General features: G+C 46.6%; 1 protein-coding gene across 3 annotated transcripts in view; it reads right to left on the bottom strand.

The window, feature by feature from the left end:
- AIG1 (androgen induced 1) overlaps positions 1-12,370 on the bottom strand; it is a 256,874-nt gene that overhangs the window by 175,439 nt on the left and 69,065 nt on the right. For all 3 annotated transcript variants that reach the window (XM_004452026.4, XM_004452028.4, XM_058307576.2), the window contains exon 2: positions 7,753-7,908. In XM_004452026.4, coding sequence (XP_004452083.1) covers positions 7,753-7,908 — 156 coding nt within the window. The remainder of the gene's footprint in view (positions 1-7,752; positions 7,909-12,370) is intronic.

Below are 12,370 nucleotides of genomic sequence, written 5' to 3'. Positions count from 1 at the left end.
ACCCTCAAAAGGATGGATCAGATTCAAGAACGTGTTTCTCTGGGGAACATACAGGTTCAAACCATAACAACTGCACCTTGTGCCTGGCCCCAAAACAGGGGCAAACAGAAGATGCTGGGTACCGGGACAGGGATCTGAGGACAGGACTCTTAGCTCTCTATGAAAACAGGCACCGTGTTATTAATGCTGCTAAAGATCGATTTTACCTTTTCTTGGCCTCATATTTCAAGTACCTATTTTGTTTATGAATGTTAAGTATTGGAAGAAGATATCTTCATTTCCTGGACTATTTTTTGTAACATCTTGGTTGGTTTAAAGAGAGTTGGCACTTGGTGCAATGATACCTCCCTGCAACTTACAGGGAGCTGCTATGGAAAATTTCATCCTTCGGACGTGGTAGTTGCATTTCTGTGTTGGTCATCTAAAGCAAGAGCCACAGCTGACAAATTTTGCATGGGGCTGTAGAAATTCTACATAAGCCTCTGAGCCACCTGTTTGGGAAACATGACTTTCTCAGAGGACTTCTTTAAACGCCGGAGTAGGTAGTTGTTTACTCTAACACTGGGGATGGATGACCTCCAAGTGGCATTGCCAGAGAAAGAGTGAGGAAATAGTTCTCTTCTTGGCTAAGAGAGGAAAGATCCATGATTGGACACATCCATTTCACTGTCTCTATCTTTCATATCAGTGTAGAAAAATGGACACTAACTTACCTAAAATCCTATCAGCTTGTACTGGGCTTACGTTCTGGTGTTATTCTCAATAAACAGCTCCTCTGATGTCGTGTGGGCAGCCATCAGCCCTGAAGGAAGAACCGGCACCCGCTGAGGCCGTCCGCAGCCTCCTCTCCTCTGCTCCTTGCTTCCCCGGCCTCCAGCACGCGGTACTGGACACGGGGCCATCCTGACCAACGATACAGGCATCTGAGGGCATGGCGTGTCCGGATGAAGGGGCACGCGTGGGGAGAGCTCCCGCCAGAGCCTCGCCTCTCACTGCCCGGCACTTGCGTGTCGAGGGTGGAAGGCCGGGGGCTTGATCGACCCTCCTGGGACTTTGAGTGACCAGTCCCGGGATAAAAACCCAACACGCTGAAGACAGAGGCGAGGCAAAGGGGAACGCGGCGGGGCCTCCGGCGCTTTCCCGAGCGAGGCCTCCTCGAAACCACCTGCCTGCGGGCGGCTCGCATGGGGGACATTCAACTTCTCTAGGCATAGGTGACGGCTGAGTGAATGGCGCCCCTTCAGCAGACAGTAATCACCGCGCAGTGCTCCTGACACAGGGGATACAGCGGTCAACGACGTCCACAGCGCAGGAGCGAGTCCCAGCGGCCACCCAGTGGACAGGCCAATAAACACAAACTGATGAGCCAGGAAGGGGGGAAAGGGCAGCGGGAGGCTAATCTGCAGGCTGGAAACTCAGGGCAGGCTTCTCTGAGGGCAGGAACGGGGCTCCCCAGGATTCCCTCACCTGCAGCTGCAGCCCCCAGCGGGCACTCACCTTCAACACAGAGCTCAGAGGTGTCGTCCCAGGGGCCCCCCAGGACCACTCGGGCTAAAATTCATCCCGTCCCCAGCCCTCCACCCTCCGTCGGGGACACTGGTATCGTCCCCAAGCCTGTGTTAATTCACGTGGGGGTGTCGGTCGTGGAGTCGCCCCTTGAGAGTGAGACCCTTGAAGGACACCCCCGCCCCCCAGCACCAGGGACACTGCCTGTGCCTCAAGGCTGTGTGACCCGGCTGGAACGTCATCTGGTGAAGGGGCTGGGTAGAAATGTGGGGTTTTCCCCGTCGTATGATAAAAATGGACACAGTGAACCTTCGTTAAAGTGTGCTGATTTTTTGCATTTAAGAAACTCGTCTTGAAAGCATGGAGGAAGCCGACCACAGAGTTACCAGGAACAGACGAGAAAGATGGCCGAGATGGAGAACGTTTGGCTCTCATCAAGGAGCGGACCCATCATTGCCAGGAAGAGCCCGGCTCCCCGTCAGGTGCATCTGCCTAAGGAGCGTGTGCCCTTCACCTCCTGACAAGGCCCTTAGAGAGGACTGTGAGGCCACCCACCTGAGCACCGTCCCTCACCTGGCTGGCTCACCTGAACCTCACCAAGCTCCCCCGCTTCAATGACAACGCAGCACGACGCAGCCTGCCTGCTCCCCTCCCCGCCCCGCCTCCCCCCCCTCCCCACCCCCACCCCCTGCGCAGGTCAAGCGCGGGAAGGACTCCACCAGAACTGAACTGGGTTTTACCATCATCTGTGACCCAGCAACACATGTCCCCCAGCTTCAAAGGGGAAGAGAAAGGCAGAAGCATTTTTAAAGAAACTTCAATCATCAACTAAGGCTTAAAGAAAACAGAAAAGAGTTTGGGTTGGGGTATCTATGTGAGAATTTAATAAAGAGAGGATCAGTGGCTATTAAGCATGTTTTTAAATTAAATCCAGAATTTGTAGGATAAAGTAAAAAATGTGCTTAAAATTTTTCCCTTTACTGTTAAAACAGAAAGACATTTGCTTCTATTTCTCATCACAAATAGAATCAAATTGCCTCCCTTTATATGTTACAGTAACTGACTTGCTGATATTAAAAATTAATATTAATTACTAAGTCTGTTTCCCATTTGAAGCCAATCTCTAACATTTAAAATAAGTGATAAAAAAATCATGTATTTTAATCATAGGGACATAACAATTTAATAGACACGTATGGCAAAATTTTTCCTATGGATAGGTCAGAGTTAAGTCATATGTCAATAAACCAGGACTTTTAGGATCACTTTTTGAAAATAACTGGTAGACGCTTTATCTGTGAGTTTGCACTGGCAATTGCCAATTTCATTTTCCCTGTTTCCTAAGGAAGCAGGTACCACAAAGTCCCCGTCACAAGCATGAAAGGATTCTGGACCAGGCTGGCACACACAAAATCCTCACAAGAACACGGTGGTAACACCAGAAATGGCTACTTAACAAATCGTTCTGAGACGCACCTCAGATAAGAAGGCCAAACCTCTGTAAAGCTCTCGCGGGCACCTGCTGGTTTGCTCTTGGGACGCCGGATGCCCACTGGCTCCCCGGTCACCCCTCACCCCCTGGGGCCCACTGCCTCCCTGTTCTGGGTCTTCCAGGGTGGGGGTGGGCTGGTGTTAGTTTAAAGCAGCGCAGCACCTGCCCCAGCACACCCGTGGCTACCTGACCCCCAGGGACACAGGTGACCACCTGCGTCCTTCAGGTTGAACAGCAACTGAGGAGCGGGGCGCAGGCCTGAACGTGCGGAAGTGGGAGCGTGTGCCGCGTGAAGGGGCTCGGATTTCCAAGAGGGGTGCTTTCCTGCTCAGCACGGTCGTGTTTTTGCCACTGCTTTCCACCTTCCATACCTGTCTTGGCTGTTTTGGCGGAAGGCCTACGCCTGCTTTTTCAACCCTGACAGTGGTCTCTGCCAGCACAAATTCAACAAACTCACGGGGACACACGTCCTTGGCCTGCTGGCTCCCAGCAGAGCTCGGGGCTTCCAGACCTCATCCTGCCGTGAAATTACTTGCAGCGCTTCTTTGTGAGGGTGACGGTTCACAGATGCACTGCATGCGGCTCAGCGCCTCCCAAGGGCTGCCCCGCCGAGCGCTGGCCAGGCTCTGGGAGGAGCACTGGCTTCCGGCCATCAGTGTCCCTAATCACCCAGCTTTGCATTTACGCGCGTCGACACCCATCAGGAGGACACATGTTAGGCTCACCCCGGCGAGGCTGCCTGATTTCTTCAAGGTTATGCGCCAAGGAAACTTTATGGCAGTCATCTTGGATGGGCTGCTCAGTCGTTTCCAGACGTCCTTGGGATAGTGGTCCATGAAGTGGAGGCATCGGGTCCGGGGGTCACAAAATCGCATCTCGTCCTTTGTGCCCGTAAAGCAATTACCACCAGCGCTCAGTGAACCTCGTTACCAGGGCAAGCATTAGTGTAGACAGCACAAATCCTGGGCGACCTGCCCGGGTCCTTTTGCTGCCCCCGTCCCCGCTGAGGTCAGAGGGGGGACGGGGGCTGGGAGTACCAGGAAGAACTGGGGCACTGTCTCTTCGGGAAAGTCTGAGTCGAGGTGACGAATTCAGCTGCCATTCTCTGCCCCCTTTCTATGCCCATTGCCTTCTTGTCCTGCACCATGAAGCAAAAAAGTGCTGCTTTCCGACTGACAGCAGAAGAGTGAGGCAGGGAAGCCACGTGGAAACCGACAGAGGGCACTCTCTGGGCGTGCGGGGATCAGGCAGCGGCGAAGGGGGGCCTCCAGGACCCCCAAGGGTACAGTAAAAGCCCTACACCTTCTTCAGGGTGCCTGAGGCTTGCTTCCAGCAAGGGAAGGGTTCTTGGGTGCTTTGCCTTGTAGGATTCTGACTGTATCGACCAAGACGGTAAATGGTGTTTAATTGTACATGTTATCTATAATTCCTCATTCGCACACACAAGAAGCATTCTCCAACTAGGATTCCTACAGATGGAGCTGCATGCCCACCAGGTCTGGTCACCCATCTTGCCCCACCCTGTGACAATGGGCCCTTCAGACCCATTCCTGGGAGTCACAGGAAGGGCAAACACGATACCCCTCCATCCCTCCAGGAAGAGAAGGCATTTTAACAGGGAAGAAAGTCTACAGCCGCTAGGATACAACCACAGTGGAGTTACAGACCCTCCTGCCCAGCTGGGGGGCATGGAGCAGGCACCCGGTGGGGGAGGGGAGAGCCTCAGGGGCCACAGCAGGGTCCTGGGGATTGGAAAGGAGTGCTGGGCGATGACGTTAGGGAATGAGGTGAAAAATCACAAAATTCTATTTTTTAATGAAAAAACATTTTAGGTAAAAACGCTTAGAAAGAGCCAAGTCCAGATCATCTGTCCAGGCCTTGGCAACAAAACGATGAGGTTCTGAAAAGAATCACTCCCCCACGAACAGCAGGTTCAAGTCGCAAAGCCTGGGTCCTGTGGGTGGGAAGCCCCTGGTAAGCAGGACCCTGGAAGGAGTTACTAGTTAAGGCCTCCCTGCAGTAGGGCGGGCCTTCAGCAACTGACTGGAGTCCTTACAGGCAAAGGAAAGTACACACAGAAGGAAAAGCCACGGGGAGCAGCCAGGAGCCGCAAGTCGACTGAACCCCAAAGAGACAGGAGAAGATGCCGCCATGTGAGTGGCCATGTGACAGAAAAGCCACGGAGCCCTGGCAGTCAGCCGGGAACGCCACAGCCTCTGTGGACAAAACATCACCTGTGATGGCTCAGTTTTGGACTTCTCCTAGCCTCGAAACCGTGAGTCAACAAATTCCCATCGTTTCAGCCACCGTATCGACTGGTCGTTGTTTTAGTAGCCAGGAAACTAAGCTTGTATTAGTGTTTTTCCTTCAAAATGAATGTCTGGGCATTAGAGTGAGAAGCCCAGTGGAAACAGACACAGAAAGGCAAATGACGGGGCAAGACTGGAACAAGAGAAACTGGAGAAAAGTGAGAGGATTTCTGGAGAATATGGATGGCCAGGATTCATCTTAATATGAGAGAGAGGGAGAGATGGAAGGAAGGAAGGGAAAGTGGGGGAGGTACCAAGGAAGGGATGGAGGGAGGGAGAAAAGAAGAGGAAAAGAAAGAAAGGAGGAGGGGAGGAAGAACTGTAAATAACTTTTTTTCAGAAAGTTCACGAAAAATGGAAAAGCTAGTTTTTATAAAAGGGAAAGATTATGAAAAATGGAAATATTGAGTACAATTGTCAGTGAGTGAGAACAAACGAAATTAAAGAAATCTCTGAGTCACTATTTGCTCTTTAAATCCATCAATTCATTTAAGACTTCTGAGCACCTGCTCAGGCCCCCTGAGGCCAGAGTCAAGAAGAGAATTCCCTGCACCCACGAGCTCAGCTGAGAGCAGTGAGTGAAATGGGGTGGGAGGTGAGGATGCAGAATCTGGTTTCAAAAAAGGGGGAGGAGGGAAGCAGACTTGGCCCAGTGGTTAGGGCGTCCTTCTACCACATGGGAGGTCCGCGGTTCAAACCCCGGGCCTCCTTGACCCGTGTGGAGCTGGCCCATGCTCAGTGATGTGCGCAAGGAGTGCCCTGCCACGCAGGGGTGTCCCCCGCATAGGGGAGCCCCACGTGCAAGGAGTGCACCCCGTAAGGAGAGTCGCCCAGAGCAAAAGAAAGTGCAGCCTGCCCAGGAATGGCACCGCACACACAGAGAGCTGACACAGCAAGATGATGGAACCAAAAAAAAACAGATTCCCAGTGCTGCTGATAAGGATAGAAGCAGTCACAGAAGAACACACAGCAAATAGACACAGAGAACAGACAACCGGCGGGGGGGAGGGTGGGAAGGGGAGAGAAATAAATAAATAAATAAATCTTAAAAAAAGGGGAGGAGTGGGCAAAGTATAGATAAAACAACAACAATGAAAAATGAAGGAAAATATTAGATGTGACAAAGTGAACAGATGAAGAGGCCACCACTCTTCCCATCAGGCACGTGGGAAGAGAGTCAGGAGGGACCTGGACGTTGACGAGAGGGTATAGGAAGTCAGAGAAACTTCCCCCAAAGCAATGTTAGGTTCCCAACGTCACACGCAAGGATCCCTGAGGAGAGCAACAAGGTCCTGAGAGGGTGCTGGGAAGTTCCCCCGAGTTGGCAGCACACGCAAGGAGGACAGGCACAGCTACCAGCAAACAGTGTGGTGAGTTCCTCCTGCAGCCCAGCCTCCAGCCCAGAGGACTTCCGGAGGTAGGGATGCTCCTTTCCTGTACCTTTTCTGTAGGAATTCCAAGGGAGGAAGAGCAAAAAGAAACAGAAAACACACAGACTGATTTTTCTGGTAATTCTTTTACGCAGGAAATAGATGTCTTTATACTTCATGTTAATGGGAATTTTCTCTTAGATGGCTCTTCTGATAGAATGTATTCAAATTTTATAAGGCAAGTTCAAAGAGGGAAATAAAAACTAGTGTGTAAAGCATTTAACTCCATTACGTTAAGGAATAGAATTTTAGAGATTTGCTCGCTGGCGGCAATCTAAGCACGCTTTTTAGGTTTTCAGAAAGCAAGGATGAGGGAAAGTGATGAAAGCATGACCCTGTATTCTTTCCTGGCCCTTTTGTCATTCTTGAGAGCGAAGGACTGTCGCATCTGAAAATACAACCTACTGCATAGGAAAAGCATTTCAGCGACAGTTCGGGTGCGCTACAAACTTCCCACGTGGGGTCAGTGCAACCCTAGTGTCTCTGCCAGCTGCAGACCTGGCAGACAGAAATAAGAGCCATCGGGTGGATTTAAAGACCCGCTTTCTGGCTCTGCTCACACTGGTCCCTGGACTTCTGCACCACCCCAAATCCACCTGGCAAATGGCGGGAAGGTTTGACTCTGAATTAGGTAACACCTCTACCGGCCCTCAGTCTCTCATTTTGCACCTGGCTATAGATTCGAGATGCGTTAGGTACAGATGACGGGCGATTAACAGACTCGTGAAGGAAGTGGAGTGACGGAGGGGATCAAACTGCAACAGAGAAAATGAGGGAAGCCAGAACAGACCCAAACAGTCAGCAGCATCCACTGAATCAGTGCGTAGCTGCTGGCACAGCTGGGGCCGGGAAGGGGTGTGAGCTGATGCTGGTTTTCTCTCAAGCTCCAACATACTGGAGTGGTTGCGGGCCCAGGACCGCCCATTTCAGACCTCCTAAAGGGAGCACCTCCTTCCGGAAGTCTGAAGGAGGACGCGGGTCCCCTTGGTAGTTAACCCTGCCGCAGCATACTCACAACCCCGACTGGGAAAGCCAGGACAGCCAGCATCCAGTCGCGCAGAGCGATGAGCTTCCTCAGCTGCCTCTCCTGCTCCTGGCTCCCGCTCCCTCTCGTCAGAAGACTGGAAAGGTCAGTCAGGACGCAGATCCCAAAAAAGACAGCCTGGATGACCTGGAGGGAGACAACAGCCCGCGTTAGTCAACAAGCGCCACGGGGACCAGGCGCGCGACAGCAAATGGGCTACACACATCGAGAGAGCTGGTCCTGCAAACAGAGAAGAGAGAACTGTCTAGCTGTAACGCCTACATGAGAAAAGCACTGATCCATTTTTTGCTCACCTGAGGACAAGGGCAAAACATGCATGCATGCACATCTGATCAAGATGGCGGTCCAATAGTGTAAAATATCACGTCAAAATCTGCAGTCTCGTTTTATTGACCATTGGGTTTAACAAATGTCTAAGAAATGAAGTGAAAAGGACATGGTAGCCAGAATAATAAACTTGGTAATTATGACGTGAAGAAAGCTTCCCCGTGGCTCAACGCACTCAGATCTAGAGATTTCCCCACTCAAGGGAATGGTTCCACTATGAGCATTTTTCTAAGCTGCTCTTTCTTGAGTCATAGAGAAATAAGTGAATGCACAAATCAAGACTCTGAGACGAAGCAATCTCCCATTGTCAAACGTGGACTAAATTATCACCTTTCCAGTTTTTCAGTTTTTATAAAATAAAATCTTTCCAAAGTAATATAAATGCATATATCCACATCATTCTCCCCCCACTACCAAGAAAAGCTGCCAGTTATACACTGTCAAATCAATTACAAGTTGAATTGCTTGCATCAGTTACATTTTGTTTGGATGATCACAGGGGCCAACAGTGGCTCACTACAGCCAGGAACTTGTGAAATTCCTGAGGTGGCGATAAAAGCCCTGCCGATGACGAGCTGGGACTCTTGACAGCTTAGCAAGTCATCGTTCTAATTACGGAATTGGTAGGAGGTGTATTCCCTGGACTTAGTTATTCCCATTTAGCACCAAGACTGGATTCAGGGGAAGTTACTGCCACCTTCTAGTAGAAATTATCCATTGATGATCTATTTGTAAAAGATACAATTTTAACTCACTGTAAAACTCTTTAGGAAACATAACAAGTGCTCTTTCTGTAGATGTCCATGTCGGCAGTGGAATAAGTCCACTTGGAACACAGACCAAGGGGAAGAAGAGTCCTCAAAGCTAAACCTACCAACAGAAAAGGAAGCCTGAAAAGAATACTGCATCTCGAAACCATTGAAATAAATTTTAAGAAATGCAAAAATAAATTTAAAGTTGCATGAATATGAAGTAAAAGAGGAAAAAGTGCATAGGAATTAGTAACACTGATACGGGTCCTTCTAGAGACAGGAAGATATGACTGGAGCAAGGACACGAAAGGCTTCAACTGTTCTGATAATATTTTATTTCTAAGGTTGACTGTTGTGTGTACAGAAGTTTGTTGTGTTTTTTTCTCTATGCATTTCACTAGTCTGAAATATTTCAAAATAATTCAAGAAACAAAAGGTAAAAAAGTGTTCTTAAACTTCTGAAATGTGGTTCGTTAATCTCTTTCAGTTCCCTTCCTTTCAGCTCAGTTTACCTGAGTTTTAAAGATTGCTAGTAATAGCAGAATTTGGTAAGCTCAAAAAAGCCTAGTGATCCTAGCATCAGCAAAACTTCGTGAGACTTCTGTTCATAGGCACAGGGAGTAGAGCCTCGTCTCGGTGGCAATGATGGAAAACCACTGCTTTATTTGATGCAGGCCGGGAATGGAGATGTGGTGAAGCCCAAGTCCAAGAGGAAAGGTTCTGGCTTATACCTGTGGCAATACCTCCCAGAGACAAGCGAATTCACTGCCACTGCTCACTGAAAAATTCCATGATAAAGTAACTGGTATGAGACTTACAGGCCCACCATAAACAACTAGAAATTTTCACTAAAAATATGAACCAACTTTTTCAGGTATTGGAATTCTTCCCCTCCAATCAGCCACAGTGCACCAGATGCGGTCCAACCCACCTCAGATAGTCCTCCTTTGCCATGTAAAATAACGCAATCACAGGAACGACATCTAATCACAGGCACAGGCTTTCCCACACCCACACGGCTGGAATTAAAATGGACAAGGTCATCAGCAGTCATCTTAGATTCTGCCTACTACAGGCGGCAAATTCTAAAGCCAAACTCCAAGAAGAAAACAGAAGGAAAACCATTGTAGTCATATTGTTGAAAATGTGGGATAAAGAGGAAATCTAAAGGGCAGTTGCAGAAAAAAGGCTTAACACATATAGAAAAATAAAGCATCACCAACTTTTCACATCAAATAATGTAAGCCAGAAAATAATGGAATGAGATAATTAAGTCCTCCAAGAGGGAAAAATTGTCAAAGGCAAAAGACTTTTTCAGACAAATAAAAGCTGAGAGAATTCATTGTCAGGACATTTTCACTGTAAGAAATGTTAAAATGAATGCAGAAAAGGGTACCAGATATAAATGCAAATGTATACAGAGCAATGATAATTGCTGAACGTAGTAAATATGTGAACAAATATAACATTTATTTTTCTCATTTTAAAAAAATTATGTAAAGATAGTTAACTATTTAAAGCAAACATATAACAATATATTGTGAAGTCTGTAATATACATAGAAGTAAGAGTTTGATAATAGCAAAAAGGAAAAGAAGGGAGGAATGGAAGATGTGCTGTTAAGGTTCTTAGGTTATCTGTAATATGATATATTATTATTTGACAGCAGACTGTGATAAGTTAAGGACACATATAGAGCAGCCAGTAAAAAAGTAAGAGATGTTTAGCTAAAACCTAATATTAGTCATCTATTGCTGAATAACAAAGTACCACAAATAAGCATCTTAAAACATCAATGTATCGTCTCACAGTTGTGTAGGTCAGAAAACCAGGTGGGTTGAGCTGAGTTCTGTATTTATAATACCACAACAGTGAAATCAAGATGTTGGCCAGGCTGGACTCTTATCTGGAAGTTCAAGGAAAGAATCCACTACCAAGCTCCTTTGGGTTGTCAGTAGAATCCAATTACTTACAAGAGGCTCACGTTTCCTAGTTTGGCCAGGGTCACTCTCAGTGGATTTCATCTTTAAGGTGGCCCCTTTCATCTTCAAAGCCAGCAACAGTATGTCAAACCCTTCTTGTGCTTCCCATCTCTGACCTTTCCCTTCTGTTTCCTCTTCTATTTCATGCCACCAGCCTGAGAAAGATCTCTGCCCTTATGGGCACATGTGATAATGTCAGAACCACCTGGATAATCTCCCTTTCTTAATGTCAAGTGTGCATATAACATGACACAATCACAGGCGTGATACCTCATCTTATTTATAGTTGTCCAGGTCTTGGGTGGGACAGCTTTGGAAGTCCATTTTAGAAATTGTGTCTACCTCAATTAATAAACCAACTGAGGAAATAAAATGAATATTAACAATATCAAAAAATTCAAAAGAAATCAGAAAGAATGAAAAAAGGAAAAAAGAACAGATGGGACAAAGAGAAAGCAATGGCTATAGTTACTTTAAATGTAAATGGTTTTAAATGTCTGATTAAAAGATAGAGATTATCAAATTGGACAAAAGAAAAGGCAAAATATGCTCTTTAAGTTTCAATATGCAGATAAAATAAAAGTAAATGGATACAAACAGTAATCATAAGAGACCCAGAGGAGCTATTTTAATATAAATAGTAGATTTCGAGACAAGAAATATTACCAAGAATAAAGAGGGGCATTTCATAAAGATAAAAGGGTCATTTCATCACGATGGCCTAATGATCTCAAATGTGAATATACCTAATTTAAGAGCTTCAAAATGCAGGAAGCAAAAACTGATTTATCATGGAGCTAAATTACTCAATAAATCCTTGGAAAATGAATAAAAGATTAATTGATTCATTGGAAACAAGTTTTTACAAAGAAGTAAAAGAAAGTAAGGGGTGGGACCTTAAAATGAAAATGAAATGAGAGAAAGAGGATCTCATACTCCAGAAGAGAAGAAACACAAAAGAATTTCTGCAAATATAAATAGTTTAAACATTTTACCAAATTTATATGATTCATGGTATGTACAAATGAAGTCATCTATTTTTCTACAGAATTTTCTTATCCGATGGTGTCATCTAACACCGTCTCTGCAGTTACATGGTCGCTTGGAGACTTCCCCCAGCGTTCCCCTACGTGGGATCATAGCATGTCTCCTGCCTGACCTGAACTGCTATGGATGACTGCCCCAAAGTAAGTTTGTAGAGATCAGGGATTGGAGGCACCACAGAACAATTTTATCCTCATTTCCAAACATTAGGAAACAGCAGGATTTTTAAAAATTATTTTTTAACTCACAGTGTCTAATATTAAAAATAATAATCTCTAAAAATTATGAACTAGTCTGCCATTATTTTTTTGGAAAGAACATGGACTGAGTTTTGGTTATTTGTTCATTTAAGAAGCAGTTTGTTAGTACTACTAGATCACGTTAGATTTTGGTCCCTATTAGCAGAGTTTGATGTGTGCTGACAATTAAATCACATTAATGATACTTTACTTGTGCTTTTCCAGGGCCTATACATATCATGCT

The sequence above is a fragment of the Dasypus novemcinctus genome, chromosome 11 (assembly GCF_030445035.2).
Source record: "Dasypus novemcinctus isolate mDasNov1 chromosome 11, mDasNov1.1.hap2, whole genome shotgun sequence".
Taxonomy (NCBI): Eukaryota; Metazoa; Chordata; class Mammalia; order Cingulata; family Dasypodidae; genus Dasypus; species Dasypus novemcinctus.
Note: the sequence above shows the minus strand (reverse complement) of the source record. Positions and strands in the feature narration are given on the sequence as shown.